At 40.1% G+C, this 22,968-nt stretch overlaps 1 protein-coding gene across 2 annotated transcripts in view; it reads right to left on the bottom strand.

Annotated features, from left to right (window-relative positions):
* Positions 1-22,968, bottom strand: part of Dock10 (dedicator of cytokinesis 10) — a 245,163-nt gene that overhangs the window by 176,541 nt on the left and 45,654 nt on the right. The window contains exon 1 of one of the 2 annotated variants that reach the window (XM_051153998.1): positions 13,167-13,467. The exons of the other annotated variant lie outside the window; for it this stretch is intronic. Within the exon in view, the coding sequence (XP_051009955.1) occupies positions 13,167-13,325 (159 nt within the window). The 5' untranslated portion in view covers positions 13,326-13,467. Of the gene's footprint in view, positions 1-13,166; positions 13,468-22,968 lie in introns of those variants that run through there. 2 annotated transcript variants of the gene reach the window in all.

Genomic DNA, 22,968 nt, shown 5'->3' with positions numbered 1-22,968 from the left:
CTGATTCATATGAGACTGAATATTTAGTTTAATGGAACTATAAATTCTTAGCAAAATCCTCAAGGCAAAAAAGCAAAAGAGAAAGAAAGAAAGAAAGACAGAAAGAAATGACAGGAAAGCTACACCGTGACAATATGGCTGCATGAACAAGAATTGAACAAGGCCAACAGCAATAGACATGATAATGTGGGCATGAGAAATATAACAGTGTCCTATGCCTAAACAAAGAACTATAGGCAACTAATGCCTACTGAAAGAGGAAGAATTACTTCTCCTTAGGGATAGGCTCCTAATTTGTTATCTAATACAAAACGGTCGCTTATTAAATTATATACATACAGGCCACACTAAATAGATTCAGAAGCCTGTATTTATATGTTTATGCATATATATATCACAACAATAATAATAGGAAAAGACCCATGAATTTGAGAGAGATTAAGGGAGTTGGAAGAAGGGAAGGGAATAGAGAAATGATGTAACTGTATTTTAATTAAAAATAAATAATTAAGCCATGTAGTGGTGGCGCATGCCTTTAATTACAGCACTTGGGAGGCCGAGGCAGGCAGATATCTGTGAGTTCAAACCCAACCTGGTCTATGGAACAAGTTCCAGTACGGCCAAGGCTACACAGATAAACTCTGTCTCAAAGAAACCAAAACCAACCAACCAACCAACCAAACATGTCAAAAAAAAAAAAAAAAAAAAAAAAAAAAAAAAAAAAAGAAAGAAAGGAAAAATGAGAGGTTTGTTTTATGTTTCACTTCTATTTTCTAGATATCATCTTTATTTTCTTTGCTCACGTATAGTGTCCCCTCCTTCTACTTTTCCCAGTTACTCCCTTCCAGGTCCATTCCCTTTCTGTCTCTCATTAGAAAAGAGGATGCCTCTAAGAGCCTAACCAAACATGACAAAATGAAATTTAAAATGACGAGGCAAAAACTACCACATCAAAGTTGGACATGACAATGTGACTGAAGGAAAAGAGTCTTTTGGGTTTGTTTCATGATAAATAACTCTACAATCCTGAGTCTTCTGTTAATCTTCATCTTTAAGGTGGTCAGGTAACATCTTGATGATCCGTATTTTTAATTTTAACCACAGTTATAGCAAACAGCCCTTTCCCTAATGACATCTGAAGGTAACTTCGGAGGTTATAGAAATTATTATGAGCCCATGCATATCTTTCAGTTTGTTTGTTTTTTCCTAATGGTGCAAAATGAGTTGTTTGATGATACTGTTTTATTTCCCATTATTTTTTCCAAATCAATACCCCAAGATATCTACTGGTTCTTATGCCCACAGTTTAAAACAACAAACAGCATCAAGGCTGGAGGATCTAGACCCAGGGGTGCCGGCACAAATTGCTGTACCACCCAAGGTAAACCTAGCTCCTCTGTTCAGATCTAGCAATGGGCAGCTCATTCTCCACAGTTGCGGGGATAGTGGGGACTGCCTCTGACATGAACTCTGGTGCCCCCAATTTGACCACTTCCCCTAGATGGGGAGGCCTGGTAACATTCAGAAGATGGGGAAGCAGGCTATCCATCTGAATGAGACCTGATAGGCTGTGATCATCCAGTGGGGGAGGAGGTCTCCTTCTGTCAGTGGTCTAGTGGAGGGGAATAGGATAGAAGAGAGAGCAGGGGCAAGGGGAAGATACAAGTGATGGGATAACAATCGGGATGTAATCTGAATAAATTATTTTTTAAAAAAAGAAAACAACAACAATCTCCAATCTCTAATGTGTTGTTACTCACAGACCTGACATTTTTCACTTAACTTACTGAACCACACTGAAAGAAATGGATTTATATAGTCTCAACTCAAACTCAATAGTCTTCAATGACATAAGCAATATTGGACCAAGAGATGGCAGCCACCATGAAAAAAAAAACATGTTAAAGGATAAAAAAAGAGTGGGAGAGCAATATGGATGGTAATGTCACTGTTTTAAGGGAGTACTAGGAAACATGTAAGGGGAACTTTTATTCTCCTGAGACAATTGTTGTCTTGGAGGCTCACTACCTCCTTCTGCTAACCTAGGCCTAGCCCTGGAAGCTTCTAGCCTCCATACAATCTAACCTAGGCCTAGAATGTTTTCAGCCTAAGAGACTTACTGCTGAATAAGCTCACTATTACTTGTTCTTCTGAGCTGTGGGCTGCCTGGTTTAACTCAGCTGTTCTGGCTCAAACTCCTTTCCCAGCCGACTTACCCAATCTGGCTTCTCTCTTGTCCCCTGAATTGCTCTACTTGGCCTCAAACTAACTCCAGCAATCTGCTCTATGCTTCTGGTTCCTTCTCATTCTCTGGCCTTTTCCTCTTCTCTGGCTCATTCAGCCTTCATCTGTGTCTAGCTTGCTCTCTCTCCCTGCAACCTGTCTCTCTAATACCGTCCCAGGAAAACTGCCTCCCCTTTCCTCACTCTGTGTGTGTTCCCTCAAGTAGCTCCCTGTCCTTTCCCTTCTCATGAGAATTGGGCATATCCTGTTCTGTCAAATCTTTCTCTGATTTGCCACTCTTTCTGCCACTCAATAGAAGCCACTTTCAAACAGGGCTGCTTCCTTCTATAAACTAACTTTCCCATTATTGTTTGGGATTAAATGTCTATTCCACCATACTTTTCTTTACCTGAATCTTGCTCTACACCAGGCTGGCCGTGAACTCAGATCTGCTTGCCTCTGTCTCCTGGATTAAAAGGCATGTTTGTATTCTAGCTGGATCACACAGACCTAGAAGGTCTTTGGATGAGATCTCTTACCAGATAAGCCATGTTCTAAATAAAAATTCCTCTATAGGTACATTTCTCTTAAAGCAAGCTTTATGAGAGAATACTTTAATTGGTTTCCGGTTGGAGACCATCATTTGGTTCACTGGTGTGTGGGCTGGTTTTATGCCAACTTTACACATAATGTAGTTATCTTAAAGGGGGGGAAACTCAATTGAGAAAATGCCTCCATAAGATCCAGATGTAAGGCATTTTTCTTAATTAGAAGTTGATCGGGGAGGCCCCAGCACATTGTGGGTGGTTCCATCCCTCAGCTGGTGGTCCTGGGTTCTGGAAGAAAGCAGGCTGAACAAGCTATGAGGAGCAAGCCAGCAAGCAGCACCCCTCCATGGCCTCTGTATCAGCCCCTGCCTCCAGGTTTCTGCCCTGTGTAAGTTCCTGTCCTGACTTCTGTTGATAACGAACAACAATATGGAAGTGTAAGTCAAATAAACTGTTTCCTTCCCAACGAAACCCTAACTAAGAAAACTACCATTTTCACAGAGTTCTTTGTTGGATAAATTGTTTACTTATTGAGTCTCTAACTTAGCATTCTAGTTTCTTGAACAGTGAGAAATGGCATGCTAAGATGTCTCCTGAAAACCATCCCCAAATAACATTCCGATCAAATTTGTACCTCCAGAGGCCATTATCTTAATTTCTAAGGTGCTGGGGACAACAGATATCCATGTTTTTATGAACATAACAAAGTGTGGTGCCTGGAAAAATCTGGACAGTGTGCTCTGAGGATTCTCATCCTGGACAGAAATATGAAGAGTCATTTTTGTGCCTCAATTCAAGACAGAGGCTCAGAGAACTCAAGGACTGACCCTCAAGTACTCTATTTTCCAAAGAGCAAACAAGCTGGCCATGCCATTAAACCACCTGGTTTCTGTCATAGATCTGTGAGATTCAGAGTTCCTTAAGGCCACAGAGATACGTGTCTGTTCCCCACCAGAAATCTGGAAGCAGTTAATGTGAAGAAATGACAAGAGAGTAATTTGCCTTCTAAGGCCTTCATCATCTCTGTCATGGGCCACACGGATCCCCACAGCTGTTTACTGGAACTTTTCATTGTTCAGCTTTGTCACTGTTTAACTCCACAGATGAACTTGAATGCGTTTATTTTTATTTAGTCCTTGAGGAAAAGTCAAGGGACTAACTTGGAGCCGGAGTCCCTAGTGAGCGGGAAGGCAGAATTGGCTTTCATCCCTGCCAATGGATTTATTCCTAAGACAATCAGTAACTGGCTAGTATTTGCTCAATGCTGAAATTATTATAACCAGGGCACACTGCAGATAGCACGTATGCCGCTCAACATGAAATTAGGCATGAAATCTGGAACTGCTGCCCATTGCCTGTGAGCTAGCACAGGGTGAGGGCTAGCATATATTGTGAGTCTCTTTGTTTTCAGAACTGATCAAAGATCCTTATTCTGGCACCAACTGTTAGATAAAGAGAGACACCGACATGCCAACTCGTCTTCTTGATCTTCCTGTTCTAGCAAGACAACTAGAATCTGTAGTCTCAGATTCTTAACATGTTGTTATTCTAAAGAGCCTTCACTGGAAATTTTTGTGAACTTAAGGGGAAGCTGTGGGCTTCTTCCAGTACTGGGCAGCATGCTGAAGAATGGCATGCTCTTATGCTCATTGTCCAGTCAGACATAGCTTACACAGGGCTCTGTGGTGTGTCGGTGTGGCTGCCGGCACTGCTCTGAGTTCAAAACCATTGAGGTCCCGCTGAGAGGCATGGCTTTGGGCAAGTTCACTATCTGACATGCCTGAACTGTCCAACCCAGCAGCCAGAAATCCAAGCCAGAGACAATAGAGACAGGAAATGCAAGAGGGGACATTAGACATGACCAGCCTGGAAGTGAGAAAGGGGGTAGGAAAGTGACAATGATGGATATGGTCAGGCTGTAGGGGAGGAGGTCCAGTGAGTGGAAAGAGAGGCATGGGTATGGTTACACAGTAGCCAGGAAGAAGGTGTAGGGCTGGCTGTGCTGCCAGCAACAAGGTAAGTGGCAGGTATATACTGGCCAATGGCTACACAGGAGACTTCTGCCTCTACTGCTATCCTAGGCATCATTTTATTTCTGTCTTATTTTGTTATCGTCCACTTGCCAACTTGATATTGCTGCCAATTATCCACTTTAGGAGAATATTCTGGGGACAAGAGAAGAATGATACATTTTTAATTCACTTTAAACACTCAGATTAGCAGTTGACCTAGTCTGCTTTATGTCCTTTCTGCATAATTTAAAGCTATGAAATGGCCAGTTGTTTATTGCTGTTGTGTCTAGCTTCTGTTTTAGTCAAAGAAATGAACACTTGTGAAGAGATATTGGTAAGCCAGGCTCAGTTGTGGATCGTTCACAGGGTTTGGTAGTGCAGGGGTATGGATGCAAGTACTGCCCTGGGTTCAAAAGCAGTTCAACAGATCCTTCTGAGGTGTGTGACTTCGGACAATTCACTATATGCTGTGCCTACACTGTCCAATACAGCAGCAAAAGCTATTGTATTGTTCAAGGCTAGAGCAGCCAGACCATTGTCATCTGTATCCGACGAATGCTATGACACTGTCTCTTAGTCTTCTGCTCGGTCTAGTTCTATTCTGGATTACTGATGTTTAGACAATTGGTAACACATTCAACACACTGAGATGCACTGCGAATGCATCTTTTAAGATAAAATATAAAATAAAATAGATTTTTAGAAAGTGAAGAGTATCAGCCAGCTTTCTGTTGCTGAGACAAAAGAACCCAAGATACTCAACTTAGAAGGAGAGGCTCATTTTGGTTCCGTTCTTGATACTTCAGTTCATGGTAGTTGGACCTGGAGCAACATGGTACCTCATGGTAGGAGTACATACTGAAGGAAGCTGTTTACCATCAGGCATCGGGGAAACAAAACATTGCATGCACAGGCTAATCTTACTGATTTTTATCTCCTTCCATGAGGCCTCAATTCGTAAAGGTCCCGCCAACTCCAGGCCAATATGTAACACCTAACTCCAGATCCAAACTATATCAGGGATTTCAACAACCCTAAACTGTAGTCCCTTACCTAAGCAAATCAGATCCATGAAGATAAAGCTCGAGGAAATGAATTGACTTTTCAGGAAAACCTCATTGAAGAAGCAAGACAAATTGCTACATTGTTATTTGACTTGCAGAGGACACATCTGACTTTCAGCTGCATCATTACTTTTTTCTTTCAATTTCTTAATTACGTCATTATCATTTCATAACGTCAGTGTTTAGGGTTAGGGTCATATTGAGTCACAGAGTTGAAGGATAAGCCTAAACCCACACCTCCACACACATGTCACACTTAAAAATTATATTTAATTATATTTCAAAATTTGAGGGACATTTTATTATTAGTAATTTAATTCATTTTTTTTCTAGACATATAGCAAAATATGTTTACTTGGTAATAATAATTTTTACAACCTTTACACAATGATTTCTCCCAAAGCATTATATCACCAAGCTAGAATATTTTACACATGCACACGCACACACACACATACACACACACGTATTTATAACTATGTCTATCTAGTAGAATCTCTGCATTGGTTTTGGTTTACACCCCTGGTTATCACACCTCTCAACACTCCCATGGCTTTCTGCTTTTATTTATCATATTATAGGTTTTAACTTTAAAACACTTTTTGGTTTCTTATCATTTTGAAAACTGGTGCAACTTAGAAAACAATAGCAACACACTATCATTTGGACAACCAGATGCCATACATTATTTGAGTTCTATAAGCCTTTTCCTGAGAGATTTGTGTTGTTAATTACTAAGCTGCAAGCATATTTAGTTAGTTCTTCTACCCAGGGAGAAGACACCCAAAGCATTTGCCTCTTTTCTATGGCTTCATGATTCGGTCAAAAATGAGTTCACATGCAAAATATACTGCCAACGATTCTCTGGGCTCTTAGGCTCCATGCTATACTATCCTTAGCACACGATTTCAACTCAATTTCCATTATTTACCTGGGGTTCCCTTCCTGAGGGGGTCCTCAGTCAGTATATTCAAATCTATTCTCACTAAAGCAGGCAGAACATTAATGTGGGATTAGAGACCTTAAAAACCTCCTGCTCATAGAGCCATTCAACAAGTATGCAACTGGGCGGAGAATGTGAAGAATTCCTCTGCAAAAGTTTTATTAGACTATTTAGTAGGAGGATATGAAGGGATTATTTTATTTTCTTCTGAAGCAATTCCCCTATCAAACTCCTCTTTGGTCCTTGTTCTGTTTACTAAACATATATACAAACAAATGAGTCCCAGAAGACGTAATTATTGTTTTTATAAATAATTATTTCCTTCCTCCACCTTGTTTCTCATGCTGGTATTTAAAGTACTTGATCAAAAAGCAAGGATAATTGTGCTTGAAAAGAGATCCAAATTCGGAGGATTAAACAGTAACTCAAGCAGAGCTGTATCAACACAGTCCTTGGCCTATGGTTTTGGACCACACTCTCCATAGCATCCTCTGAGAATGGATACTGAAGAAATGCATTAACTCATAATGCAAATGGACCACCTTGTCTTGCTGCAATGAGTTACCTACTTGGGTAACAGATCACCACTGTGAAGATTATAGAGGCTGTCTCCTAAGCTAAGCTAGCCTGCACACTTGTAATTTTCCACCACCTATGACACTGCTGCAGTAGACTCTGAGATGTCTCCCACAAACCCACATTTGCACTCTGGTTCCCTAGCCCTTGGTGCTATTTTAAAGGCTAAAGGGTATTTGATGTGTGTTACTTTGTTGGAGGAAGTTGATAAGGAGGGACAGGCCTTTGAAGGTTATGGCCCCACCCTAGCTCTTGACCACTCTACTTCTAGGTCTTTCCTTGCAGTGTGAGAAGTCTCTGCCATATGTTTACACTTCTATACCATGATGGATTGAAGTCTCCCCAAACTATACGCCAAAAATAAATCTCTTCCCACTTAAATTGCTTCTGTAGGTATTTTGCCACAGTGCTGAGAAATGCAACTAACACAAATACTCATTGGTGTGCAATGTGATTCTGTAAGGTAAATATTCTGATGTTCCAATAGACATGACATACACTTTGCCCTATGTCAACCACAGACATGATCCAGAATGCCCAGGTCATCTAGGTTTTCATTCAAGAAGACATTTGAGACTCCAGCCTTTGCTCTTTTGACTCCAAATATAGAAGTCACTATTCAATCGCATTAGCTCCTAGACCCTCAGGTAAATGACAGGGATCCAGAAGAAAATCCAAGTTCCTTTGGATCAATTGGATAATACAATATACTACAGAAGTAAAAATAAAGGACAAAAAAAGATTCCCTAGCGATGGAGGCCCTGCCATTTACCAGACAAGGGTCGGTAAATTTTTCTGTCACTATAGTATTTTACACTTGGTATACCATCATCCTTTCTATATCCCTCTGGCCTTTCTTCTTTCTTCCTTTCCCCTCCTTATATTTGGTTTCTTTCCTTTGTTTTATGCCATCTTAAAATTGTAAAAAAAAAACCTTTCTTATTTCACAGTCTGTGAGCTAAAGATAGAACTTGGCATCAATGCTGTATGGTTCACAAAAGCATCGGACATAGGAAACTCTACAATATCAAAGGATAATTATGATGCAGGACTTGGGGTGGTAATTGTAACTAAGAGCCACTCAAGGTGATAAGTAAGTGCATATTATTGGCTGGCAATGATTTCACTGCCCAGAGTTACCACAATCTTTTCATCTTTGAGAAAAATGAAAATTAAAGCCATAGTTGGCCTTATGGAAATACTGTGTCCTTGTCATCCCCAAACTTAATTTTTATGGCTTCCACTATTTGAGAATCATCTCAAAACACTCATGGATTTTAGAAAATGTTTCACTTTCTAGTTGAGACCAGTGAATCTGTTGTGTGGGGATTTATTACAAAGCCACACAGAGACAGAAGCCTGCCTGACTCTTGCTTCCCAGCCTGCTCTTGTGTCAATGGATAATCTTTATTTGAGAGGAAGGAAAAAGGACTTAAAAACAAAGAAAACCTCTGGGGTTAGCAGTGACCACAAGACACCAGAAAATACAGGAAATAAGCAGAAAAATAGGTCTACATAAAATAAACTAGGTATCTGTAAGCGTTCTCAAAACAGGCTATAAGAAGAATAAAAAAAAAAAATAGTTCGTAAATATTTTGCGGTGACTGAGAAAATAGCTTAGTTGGCTAAGAGTTTGTTGTACAAGGCCCTGGAAATGCACCTGAAACTTCCTCCATACTGAATAGGGAGAGACAGGCAGGTGCCTGAGGCTTGCTGGCTGGCCAGTCTAACGTAATCAGTAAATTCCAGGCAGTTGAGAAAGATTTTCTCAGAAAAGACAAAAAAAAAAAAGTTGTAATGAAGGAAACCCAGGCTTGAATTCTGTCTTCATATCAACAGCTACACATATGCACCAGCACATTTCTGTAATTTCTCCCATCAGAAAAGTTCTGCATTACAGGAAAATTAGAACTTTGAAGTTTTTTCCAGTTCATCTTCACTGAATTTTAATAGTCTAATAGTCTCAGCCTGTTATGATATTTCTGTCCTTGAAAAATGCTAATAGGATTATATCCTTCATTTTCATGTTTAGCAAATCTCTTTATTTGGACCACACACTGAAATTACAATCATGAAAGTCTTGCGCAGGACTTAGAACAAGTAAAGTGAAGTCTTTAGCATAAACATATGAACTCAAGTCCTGAGTGGCAATACCATATCTGCAGGATACCAACAGGCAACTCTTGTGTTTATCTCCTTTCTTAATTCATTTCTGTACTATTACTTAAGGGTTAAGGGTTAACCAAGTTAACATCTTGGTGTTAACTGCTCAAAGGTGTCAATGCGCAGATTCTTATGCAGTGTTAGTCTATTAAAGGCATTGTTCTGAGTACCACTGAAAAAACAAAACAAAACGAAACAAAAACTCAAAACCTATCTGTGCATATTTCCTATGTACTACTTATATAAGAAATATATATATAAATAGTAAACTAGCAATTAAAAGTTTAGCCTGAGACAGATTAGAAGATAATGTGTGCTTAACGGTAAAATGGACTTACACATTGTAAATAATACAGGACATTAAAAAAGTGATCATTTGCCAGTTCATCAATCATTTATTGGTATTTACACAGAACCAGGCTTTACTCCTCCTTATCAATTTCCTTAAAACTCCAGAGTCACGTGTCAAGCATCCTACTTGACATTGCCCCTTTACAATTGACTTAGAATCTTGCTCCTGAGTGCCAGTTCTCATACACTTTTCTCCTGGAGGGCAATTTGGTTCTAAATGTACAGGTCAAAACTTAACAGCAGGGGCTGGAGGGATCTCTCAGCAATTAAGAACACTTGCTGCTCTTTCAGAGGACCCTGGATCAATTTCCAAGAGCTACCTTTAGTGGCTCACAACCACCAGTAACACAGTCCCTTGAGATTGGATGCCTTCTGTGGGTACCACACATGAGCATGGTACCGATGTATGCAGGAAAAACATTCAAATATATAAGATAAAAATAAGCCCTTTAAAGAAATGTGCACAGCAAACCCAGACTGCTCTCCTTCCCCCCACACTTGGTAGTAACTCATAGTAAAGCCTAGTTGTTATGGTACGCAAACACTTCCCACAAGCCTGGGAGAAAACCATGCTGCACCTTAGCTGGAGTCATTGCAATAGCTTTCTGACTACTAATGTCCCCGTTGCTCCTAATTTTGCCTCCATAGCCTTTTACTCTCTTCTAGAGACTCTGAATTCATGAGTTGAAATCCAAACCCATCAGGTAGAAAGGTATCAAGATGGAGAGGCTGGATTCTCATCTTTCTAAACTGAATCATGCTCATTATAGTGGCATCCCAGGTGACCCTCTGCTGGAATGAACCAGAATTGTTTGATGATAGCACCAAGTCCCAGCATCTCCACCATCTCGTCTCATATAAAAGTACCAGAACCCAGAGGCGAAGAATCTACATGCATAGCAGCTCCCACATGAAGTCGGACCAAGCAAAAATTGTCAAAGCACCATCTTGGAAGGTGGGCAATGCTCTCATTAACATATGTGGCCACTAAATCACCTAACACAGTACATCCATAAGAAAAAAAACCTCCTGAAATGCACCATCTTCTAAATCACCTAACACAGTACATCCATAAGAAAAAAAACCTCCTGAAATGCACCATCTTCTAAATCACCTAACACAGCACATCCATAAGAAAAAAAACCTCCTGAAATGCACCATCTTCTTCACACTTGCAGTGCGGGCAAAGATTTCTGATGTTTTTCTCCATTGTGCTAGGTGTGTGGACTCTGGAGTTACCCTAGCGGTTGTTTCCAAGAGGCACAATGGCTGTGGGCCAGCATATGTTACTCTAAGTGATCCCAGAGTTGTTGCTGTTGCTGTTCTAAATCAAAGCTCAGTTAATTTGTTAGTTCCATCTTTATTTTTCTTTGAGATGCAACCAAAGTGGAAAGCACACTGACTTTCGGAATCAAGGCCTGCAGTGGCTTGTAGTGCGGACACTTAGCTGTGAACAAGATGATTTGTCATCAGTAAGTTCTTATTAAACATGTTAAACTTTCTAATTGACCCATGATAGCTGCACACACTTATGGGGGTGCCATGTGGCATTGCAGTCTATGTATTTATTGCATAATGTTCAGATTGGGGTATGTGTATTTATTTGTTCAAATATCTGTCATTGATTTGTGGTGAAAAACACTAAAAATTATTTCTTTTAGATTTTTAAATATATTGTATGTTATAATGATGTGGTGACTTCTTTCTGTTTTTAGAGTTTAGGACCTTTAATCTGTTCTAAAGTCACTCTGGCAAAATAAACATGATAAAACATTCATTTATAATCCTCAGCGCACACACACACACACACACACACACACACACACACACACACACACACACACCAAGGTATTTTTAGGAAAAATGTTTTTTATATATGGGATAAAATATATAAATTCAAAACATGCATAAAGGTTGTGACTATCTATGATGAATTGTTTATTATTTCATTTAATGTTGTTAAAAGAATTAGATAAATCAAAAGAATACTTGGAACAATAGCTGGTTAGCATTGAATAATTTAAAATGTTTTACATGGTTAAAATTATTATCCACTTTGAAAAACTATTGGTCTAAACAACATACACACAATGCGTGTATATAGTCTGTGATTATGTCATACTATTAATAAGAATTAGAAAACAGGACTTTTTGACCTTTGAATGATCTCAAATCCTTTTAAGTTTTATAGTGGTAATGAGTGTGAAATTAGTTGAACTTCATACTTCTATGCAGAGATAATCATATCCCAAAATTCAAGAGCAATTTTACTTTGTGAAATCTCAAACTTTGATTTGTCAAAGGAGTTGGTATACAGTGTTACACTGTGGTCACTTGTCACTCAGAGGCATATCCAGGACCAAATGACTTTCATTAAGAACTGTTAGTGCAACAGGTATTTTTTCATTCATTATTTATTATATCCTTGAACACTGAAATCTAAGAGCAAAAAGAAAAGTCAATTGTGCTGAAAACACCCTGACTTCAACACATCCCCAGTTTTATAAAGTTCAGCACACGAGCTGGCTATATCTCAAGAGGGGCTTTCAATGACTAAGCAGAGCTAGGTCCCCAAACCTTAAAGTAAGGAAGGACTCTTTACTTTATCCTTGCTGCTCATACACAGGCACAGAGCAGCAACACTACTTGCTACAATAAAAACACACATTTAGAATATATATATATTTGACAATTGGCAAGAAAAAACTTTCAAATGAAAACACCACACTTCCACAAAACTCCCAGTACATTGCTCTGATTTCATGCCAGAGTTAACCAAGTATTTTGAAAAAGCATTTCCGTTTCAGAGTCAGGAAAAGGACAGAAAAACAACCCCAGATATCTTGATGTTGGAAGTCTAACCACCAGTCTCTACAAAATGTGATTGTCTATAGGTGACCTATAAAGAAACTCACATTCTGGGCTTTTCTTCCAAACTAGGAACTATAAAACAGAATTCACTGAAAGTAACTGTCAACATTTTTGTTCTTTTCCCCTCATGCCACAGAGTTAACAACATACAAATACTAAGAAGCAGAGAATTTCTCAGACGCACACCACACATTTACGTGACAGATCTAAGAGAAAGAAAATCAGCTCTGAACGTTAGCAATGCTTCTGAGAGATCTCCTCCCCCTACACAAAAACAGCAAGAAGAACATAGAAAACTCTAGGTCACACATATCTTGACCTGAAGCCAAACAAACACCCAAACCTCCCAAATTGTAGCATCTATCTCCGTAATAACAGTTCAGTCAAGAGAGGCTGTTTGCCAAGAATACAGTACCATTATGAGGGTTCTGGGTCTACTCATTTCATCGTCACTTTCAAGAGGCACGATTTCATGGGATGGTTCCTCCTGGCGTCTTCTACAAATGTGTGGACAGCTCCTCTGGACCACAGTGCGAAAAGCTTGAAGCAGAACAATGCTGGCAGTGCAGCCCATCGCTGCATCCTGGAGCCTACAGAATAACTTCTATGTTGATGCTATGTTTGAAAAACAGTGGCTCCTTGTCCCTGAGAACAAGCCTACACAGCAGCTGCAGCCAGCTCACCCTCCAATCACTTCCTTGAGCTCTGATCATCTGATCACTGCCAAATAGCTTGGATGCAGCGATGGGAAAGATTTGATCCACAGAAACTGAACACACTGAACCCCAGAGCGTTTCATCCAGAGAGGGTTTCTCCGTGCAGTTTGAAAGCATGGTTTCTGTTTATCACAGTGACTGTCTTAGATCCCTGCTTTGGAGCTTTGGGTAAATACATTTTTCACACACATACACAGACACACAGACACACACAGACACACACACACACACACACACACACACACACACAAACATCATAAATCATTCTTCTAATTAAACAGTCAAAAAAAATCTGACGTCAGGCTGACTTTCTCCCAAGGCAAATGAGCAGTATATCGACTGACCTGACGATAGTTTTTTTTTTTTTAAATATGTAAGCACTTTCTAAAGAAAGTTTCTCCCCTCTGGTGGAGGGGTGGGGGGAGGGTCACCTCATTAAGTCATTGGGGTTTTACTTTGCATAAATTCCAGAAGACAAATTGGCACCAGAATTGTGGAGTAGCCTGAATCAAGATAGTGTATAAAAGTATGCACGCGATAACAAACCATGAGAGAAATGCCAGTGTTCTCTGTGGTGATTTCTTCTCAATGGTGAGGCTGTTCTGTTCCCACACACACAGTTCTGCCGCCTAATACATTTTTATATTTACATAGGCGGTTGCAGGGCTGAAGATCTCTCTCTGCCTGAGGTTACCCAGTGCATTCTGCCAAGCTGACCTCTTAGAAACAGCTGGAAAACATTTTTGCCATCCTATCAGTAAGAACTAAAGCTCTGCAGAAACACACCGAGGTCTCCAGTAGTTAAGGGTCTAGTACTCCCTGGCTTCTGTGAGACTAGTCAATTAAGAGGCAACCGAAGAGGGATGCTTAGAAATCACGTGACCCATCTGGAATGGCCTCAAGATCTAATGGTATACTGAAAGAGGATAGGACAGCAGGGGATACAAGCGCTAAAAATATCTCCTGGAAAATGGATTTTGCTTACAAACGAGGAAAGCATGAAACCCCGGGAGGATTTTCAATGTTGGGATCTTCTTGCCAAGCTAATTCCTTCAGCCCAACTCTCAGAGATTGAAATAAAAAATCAAAACAAAGCAATGTTCTATTGAGTTTTGGAGCTCCTGGTGTATGGGGTGCTACTGTTTGCAGTTTAGTGAAAATATGCTCTTCTGTAAGGTGTGCTTGGCCCAGCCACAGTCAAGTCACTCTCACAGAAGCATATAGCAAAATGCTCAATTAGGCATTAATTACTCAGTACTCTGTCATAACACAGTATCATTTTAATTGGTATGTCTGCCAGAGAAATAAAACATGTTTCTTCTCTTTTTTTCCCCCTCCTCTCTTAAAAAGTACTGACTGCCAATAATTTTCTTCTCACTCTGTTTTGAGCAAACATATTTTAGTGCTGCCAGAGAAAGAAGAAAATAAAATGCTAACGCTGCTGGCAAGTCCTTAACTTCTTCTGGACCTCTGTCGGCATGTCTGTGCTCTAATCTAAACCATTTCACTCCAGACAACTGGGGCATTTACTGACAGGAGGCCACAGGTTAGATCATCTTGTGCAAGTCTATTGAATAAGTATAACAAGTGCCAAGTGTGAGTCTTTGTGCACATATCCTTTGAAATGTGGCTACTTCTCCAGGCTCTACGAATAAGGGTGCCCACTATCCATCTACTCCCAATCTCATAATAGACCCCTTTTCCAGTCATTTATGTGGGTTCTGATCATCTGATCATGAGCACGTGGCTAACCAAACATTCCAGCTCTAGCTGGAAAATGGAGAGGAAAAGACTCTTACCTCAGTCACACACACTGGGGGCCCAAAGGCACACTTTGGCTCCTGAACTTCCTTCTGGTCACCTCTCTTTAAGTCTGTGTTACACTCTGGGGTGGTTTTTGGAGTCAGATGTTTTGGCAGATGGTACAGTCTTTAGGGATCTTCACGGGATGCTTTCTAGCTATTAGAAGCCTGTCTGCATCAATCCTCTCTTGCCTCAGAGGAATCTGCCCCTGTTATTGACAGACTGCTAGGGATGGGCTCTCAGTACCCTCCCCACTTCTTCCCCCCCCCTCACTCTCAAATTCTTTCCTTCTCACTCTAAACCCCCATTTTCGGAAAATACCCAAGGACGATTTCTTTTCAAATTCAGTGTTCAAAACAGTTATCCACGGGTCAAGAATCAAAGTGGATGAGAAGTGGGAGGGGAGAGTAAGACCTGTTCAACATGAAATATTGTCAGTTTGCAGCAAAGTGGTAAGAAAGGGGCTAGGTTCTGAGCGCTAAGGCTTATATAAATGCGAGGGGTGGGTCAGGCTAAGGAAGAAGACAGAAATCCGCTCAAAGAATCATTCCCTCATATCAATATAGCATGTACATGGGCAAGAAGAAAATATTTTAAAATGAGCTGTACACCCTTCATCAGGAGTCTTCTGTTTTCCTTATGAATCATTAATTTGGTTTCAAATATGACCCAACCTGTAAGTAACTTACAGAGGCTTTCCTTTGCTTTCATCTATATCCTTCTCCTAACTGGGCATTCGTTTATGATTTCATTAGACACTGACTAAATGTAAACTCAATAGATGATATTTTAAACTTCTTTTTCTAAAGTGAGGAGATACTGTTGTTAACAATATGCATTACTAACGCTTCCAAAGTGTTGCGAACAAGATTTAGAGTAGTTAAATACATTCTAAGTATCAGTTCACCCAGCATTTATAAAATCTTAAGCCAATGCATGGCGGGGAAAATAAAAGAACTTGAGAAAAACCATGTTATGTAGATTTAAATTAATCTTAAATTAACGAAAGGAAGAAAGAAGGAAAGTGCAATTGTTAGGTTACTGTACCCCAGGCAGAAAGATACTATAAGAAGCAAAATAAGAGTAAGAAGTAAAATAATAATGGGCAAAGATAAGAAGAGGAGGAAGAAGAGGAGGAAAAAGAATTAAGGGACAAGGAAAAGAAATCACTCCCCACCCCCAAATCCTTTTATACCAAGAGGGTACCAGCTCTTGATTCAGAAAACTGCTCCTCGCCTGGGAAGCATCTATCTTGACAAGTGGAGGGGATTTTTAGTGTAGCTGTCTAAGATTTTTTTGGCTTAAAAGTTCCTTCCGAGTAGGAGCAGACATGTCTACCACTAGGGTAGTATAGCCAAAGGTCTTGTTTTCTTTAATGGGAAAGGAAACACATTTAATTTAAATATGTAATGCCAACTAAAAGTATTGGAGTTTTCCAGCTTTGTTCAATTATGTAGGAGTTGTCTGTTCATATCTATATATCTCATGTATCTTGCCATGCATCTAAATCTATCCTGGCAATGCTGGATTGGACTGTAGTTGGGCAGGATGAGGTTACCTTGGGTTATTTGCATCCCTCAAACACTTGGTACCTCTCTGTCTTCTCCTGATAGATAATGTTGACCTGCAGCTGGGATCTGGGGATCTTCTACTGTACTCTGTGTGATGTCAATGTACTACAAACCAGGACTGATCACTGAAGGTTTTGTGGTAGGAACAGATACGATATTTAGTGTTATCTGGACATCATCATGACATGTCCTTCATTGATTACTCAGTGTTAGTTTTAGGTCACTATTTCAAGACTGTGATAAGTTATGAGCAGACTTTTTTCATAAAGGGGAAATGCATGGGAATGCTGAAATTTGGGGTTGTTGGACTGAACTGTGCTATCATCAAATTCCCACAATGCCCCTGGACTCCTCACTACATGGCAACATTTAGAGAGGGGGTATTTAACATTTAGAGAAAGAAGTTAAAGCTTAAGTGAGATCAGAAGAGAGGTGCCCTAATCTAGTAAGACAAGTGTCCTTACAACAGGAGGAAACACGAAGGCTTTTTCTTCTTTCTTTTCTTTTTCTTTCTTTCTTTCTTTCTTTCTTTCTTTCTTTCTTTCTTTCTTTCTTTCTCTTTCTTTTCCTGAAGTACACAAGATAGAGGGGCCACAGAAGACACAGAAAGAAGGAAGCTATATAAATGAGAAGGAAATTTGAGTTTGCAGCCTCTAGAATTACAAGAAACTCTCTGTTGTGTAACCCATTATGTGTTTGTTTGGTGTGTGTTTGTGTGTGTGTGTGTGTGTACACATGCAGGCATGCACATGTGCATGTGCACATGCATGTGCTATGTGCCTGTGAGCCAGCAGAGTTCAGCTACACCATAAATGGAGTCTGCAGGTCCAGAACTCTGACAGCAGAAAAAGCACATCTGTCACTTTCCTTCTTCTCTAAACCCAGTAAAGACATCATGGAGTCATACAATAAAGGACTAATGAGAAGGGGAGATTGAGTTCCTTCATCAGGAATTTGAACATCACTGAAATATGAAAAGTGAATGTGATCACATTAACCTGTAACTAAAAGTGAAGGATCAAGGAGTCACAGGGGTTCAACAGGAGGGTTCAGCACATGGTGTCCAGGAAGGACTCCCATCTGGAGGAAGCAGGCAAGGGGATTAGAGAAATCAACTAGAAGGCCTCCCTAACATTCTGCATGCAGCACACCAGGATCCTCTGAAAACACTTGCAAAAGGAGGAAATTTCTTCCACAACACCTGACATCCATGTGTTGGTACTTCACAGAACCCTCTTGTTTGGTTTTGGCAGGAGCAATATCTTGCCTATCTATCAGTCCAGTTCAAACATCTTTGAACCAAGTCTATAGTTGATGCAACTGGTTATGAACCAGAGATTGTCAGTATGACCAAATGAAGAAGGACACTTCCAATGTCCATCTGTCCCCAGAACTAGTTACCTCAACTGTGGAAAGCTATCCATAGATAATTTATTAAAAAATGGACCATGCATAGACTCAATATGTCTGAACAACATGGCTTCAGTCTAAAGAGATTCTTGTCCTGATGATGCTTTGATTGAAGGGAAACCAGCAAGCAAAGGGGACACATATACAAAGATCCTCAGCCTCAGAATCCAGCTGAATTAAAGGCTCCATGAGCTGCAGGAAGTGTGTCATCAAAGAACTTGGCCAACTGAATCTTAGAGGTAGCCAAGGTAAAATTTGCATACATCTTTTATATTTGAGTCTATTAGTGTAACTACTACAACTAATATAACTGATATAACTGAAACAGAGTGTGGCTCATAGGAGTTGTTGAGAGATCAAAACTATGAAACTATGTTTCTGTAAAAGCCAAGATTATTCTTACTTGGCTGACTAAGTATCCTGGGCTCACCTTGCAGACAATACTCTGTGTGTGACAATAATCTGATGGAACCACTAAGAAAGCACAGCTGAACAGAGCTCCCACTGTGTGCATATCACAACTCTGATTTTATACACACAGATTTATTTATACCTCCACCTGCAGGAGAATGCTATGTTCACCCTCTTTTTGCAATTGAGGAAACAGAGGCACAGAGAAACTAAGTGGCTCATAGAATTGTGGCTACAGAGAGAGGCAGGCTCAAAATCTGAATTTTCTCACCTGGCTTCAGAATCTAATCTTACAAGCAATTCTGAATGTTAAATACGTCAGCGTTAACTTTTGTCCTCCAAAGACAGGTTTATACTAGACAAACCTTGGATGTGAGGCACAGTATCAGGGAAGAAGCCCCAGAAAATACCCCTTTAGAGCTCACTTGTCCCCCATAGATGATTATGAGATTTCTTGGATCACAATTGCAGAGGAAGTTTTCAGTCCTAAAAAACTGTTAGGGTAATGATTGGTTTAAGTTGCATTTTATGGGGGATTTAAAAGCAACAGATTAGATGAGAGAAGTTTTGAAGAAATATGTTTGTCATCAGAAATGTTCATTAGCTGGAATGATTTTAGTCATTCAACCAGCATGGATACCACCAATGTGTATATTTGGAATATGGAAATGCTACTGGTATACTATGTAATCCCTCACTGATCTTAATGATATGAGAGGATGGACAACACCAAAATGGCCCCCAGAATGGAGGTCCTGGAGAGCCAGCTACAAGTTGGCCACGTCACAACAACTACATAGGGCATCAGTTACTTATCTTCAGAGACAATGACAATCTGATGGTGGCTACCATATATGTTGGTAGAGTCCACTTCTCTCCCAGACTTTGTGTACCTGCCTTCTTACCTGCCATGTGGTATATACTGTTGAGTTCTGTGATGAGAAAAACATGGGAAAGACCTGGAGACCAAGGCAGAGATCCAGAAAACCCTTCTGCTTATGTAGGCGATAGCAGATCTTTACACAGGGGCAAAATGCAGTTTTGTGGGATGAACAAATCGATCAGTAGAAATATAAAGATAAAATCATCACTAGTACCATTGCCCCCACCACTATTGAGTTGTTAATTATACTGGGCTTCTTGTTAGGTTTCTCCAAGGCTCAACTGTTTCCAAGAAAAAGTGACCCAAAGGAGGAGCATAATCAAAGATGAAAGGAAACTAGATCTTTCCAAGTCAATTCAAACCAGTTCACAGGATTTGGATGTTTACCAGGTTTGGAATTAGGAAGGATTTCATCTATGTGTATATCCAGATGGTAAGTTCTTTCATACAGAATCTGAATTTAACGTCTAGGTAGTTTGTACCAGGGCTTTTATAGCTGAAAGGTGGAAACTATGCATACCAAAGTGATTCTCCCTAAGGCATCAACTTACTTCTCCCATGCCTACTTCAACTCAAGGACTTAGCAAATATATGAACTTCAGTAATAACCTATGACCTATTTTCCCACACTTTTGTCTGTAGAGTTCTTCCTTTTCCTTCTTATTCTCTTTATTTTCACTTAATTATAGTGGCCTCCTTGTTGCAGGCATCTTTCCTGTGTGCTGACTGAGTTGTACAATTAATCATATTGGGAACAAGCATGTGATTCTTTTGTTTTAAAAACACAGGTGTAGTTGCCAAGTCCTCCTTTATCTTTATTTTCTTCCCCTTGGCATTGGCACAGCACAAAAGCCAATTATTCTGTTGTTGTTACACTGAGCTGCATCAAGGAATTATCCCTCATTCTCTAAGTGTGCTTCCTGCTGAGTGCATGGATAATTTAAATGTTCCATTAATATCATGTATTACATTTCTCAGGTGTCCATGTTGCATTGAACACGGTAAATCTTTCTTCTTCTTAATGGCGTAGCAGTGAGGCAAAAAAATCAGGAAGCAGACTGCCAAAGTTTAAGTTTCCATTGAGTCACTCATTGCCTTTCCCAGCCTGAGCAAAAATTTAAAGCCTGTTTCCTTGTCTGTTAAAACATGAGTAATCACAAGGACCCAACACACATGTCAAGGGCTCATTTCTGATTCACATACAGAGCAAATAACGTGCATATCTCATCATCATTGACAAAGAGACTTAAGAATTTCCTGATATTGCCTGGTTTCTCCCTACCTCCTCCTCAAGTGTTTTTTTTTTTTTTTTTCCACCTGCCTTTTGTTGTCCATGGACGCACAATGTTCCCTGGGTGATGGGAGAATAAGGATTTTAGATATGCCTCCCCTGTGTTTTGAAGTTAGTTTCCATGGTAACAGGTCACAAGTTCCAGAACTATATGCAGTCATTTTCCACAAGTAAACAATTTTAAAATGTTATAACAATGTTTGGTTAGCTTAAGGTCTCTCATTTTGCAACCTCAACTATTCTAATCACAGCCAAGTCCCTGGAAGAAACAGAAACTATTTCTGCAGAGCTAGAGAGAAATGGCTCATGTTTAATTTTACAAAACTTATGGAGGCAGTTTAGGGGGCAGGGTCTCACATTGTCACTACCACCTTACATAGGACCCTATAGACACTTGCTGAACTGAACTGGCCATAGCTTTTGGTCAGAAACAAAAAAAATTCCTAGTAGAGTGTTGATCCAATACAAATGTGGAACAGTCAGAAATAGAGGGATGTTCTTGTTGAAAGCGAGCCTACTTTGCTCCAAAGGACAATGGTCAGTCCTGCCATCAAGCCAGCCTACTGAGACCCACGCACCAGACAGGACTTTGGCTGTGCTCCTGGTGGGAAATGAAGTTGCATTATTCTAGTGTGGAAAAAAGGAGTGGCTGAAGGCAATAAATATGAGACTTGAAGTCAAAGAAATCAGACTTAGAATCCTGGTTTTGTTGTCTGGAACATGACTTCTGTTTTCCTTAACTGTCCAATATGAGTTGTAACAAAGGCAGTGTATAACACTAGCACAAACATTCTTACTTATTGTTTGAGCACTGCGATTAGTGCAACTATGTTTTCCTATGTACCCGCAAGTCATGGTCCTCTGAGACAAGGTATAAAGACAATAGCTAATCAACAGGCAAAGCCATGGCATTAGAATAAGAGAACAAAGTCAAGGGAGATAGAGAAGAAAGTGTAACTGGATCCACCTCACCTATGAAATGGGCTCAGTATGAGGCTGAGTGAGGCTACCTTGAACTATGAGCTACATACAAAGGAAACTATCTTTCACAAAGGGAAGGACTGGTGGTAACCAACCCAACAAAAATTACACGATTAAAAAAATTAATGCCGTTGGTATCTGGGCTTCATCTATGTTGTGAGCTATATATAGAATAGAGGTTGATATAAATGACATAGTGTTAAGCCCTGGGCATTAAGGGGGACTCACAATGGCACTGTGTACCCGGGAATATCAGATAATGTCCGGTAGCCATAATTTAAGGCCAGAGAAATCTCTAAGACATTCCAGAAAGAATTTGTACTTTGACAAGTACTTCTTGTGATTAGTGGTGAGAAGTTAAGTGATTAGAGTAAATGGAGCCATTTTCAAAAGCGAGTTATGGGAAAAATATTCTCAGATGGCACTAGATAAGTAAGCTATTGAGTGTACTTTCAGCACTTGTTTTATTTTCTCCCTCAAGGCTCACTTTTGCTTTTGAGTTGTGGCAGGAATTAACCACCCACATCCTAAACATCCCAACTGAAATCTAGCTTACAATAATCACGAGTTGCTTTTCAAACACAAAGATGACAGTCTTCGAAGCCACTGACAAATGTTCTCCCAGATCAATTATGAAGATGAGAAGGAGGCTGGTACCTTGAGCGCATCCGAGCACATCCAACGTACTCTCAGATAAAGACAGTTGAATAGGAAACAGGGCAAGCTAAGGTTTAACGAAGGATAGGGGCAGAGTGTGGAGGTAGTCATAAGATGAGGGCCACCTTCTCTTTAAAGCCTAAAGCTTAACCTTCTTGTTTTTTTAAAAATAAATCTAGTTTATTCTGCTGATATGTGAAGCCAATACTGTTTCTCCAAGAGGCTGCACGGACTTCACTGTTGCTGGATGCGGTTGGAGAACAGGGATGAGGGAATTTCTTAAGTGAGGATGAGTAATGAGATAATCCAAAGGATGCCTGGGATAACAAAAGCTCAGTGAGAAGGGTCTCAGAATTTATGAGTTCACTGAGCAAGATCCACAGACTCTAGTTATAAGAGCCGATGCACACATTCTGCCTTCCGTTGCCAAAGGCTATGGCAGTCATAGAAAAGCAGAAACCTCCGGTAGTGGGTGGGGAGAACCTCTGGCTCCC

The sequence above is a fragment of the Acomys russatus genome, chromosome 12, assembly GCF_903995435.1.
Source record: "Acomys russatus chromosome 12, mAcoRus1.1, whole genome shotgun sequence".
Lineage (NCBI taxonomy): Eukaryota > Metazoa > Chordata > Mammalia > Rodentia > Muridae > Acomys > Acomys russatus.
Note: the sequence above shows the minus strand (reverse complement) of the source record. Positions and strands in the feature narration are given on the sequence as shown.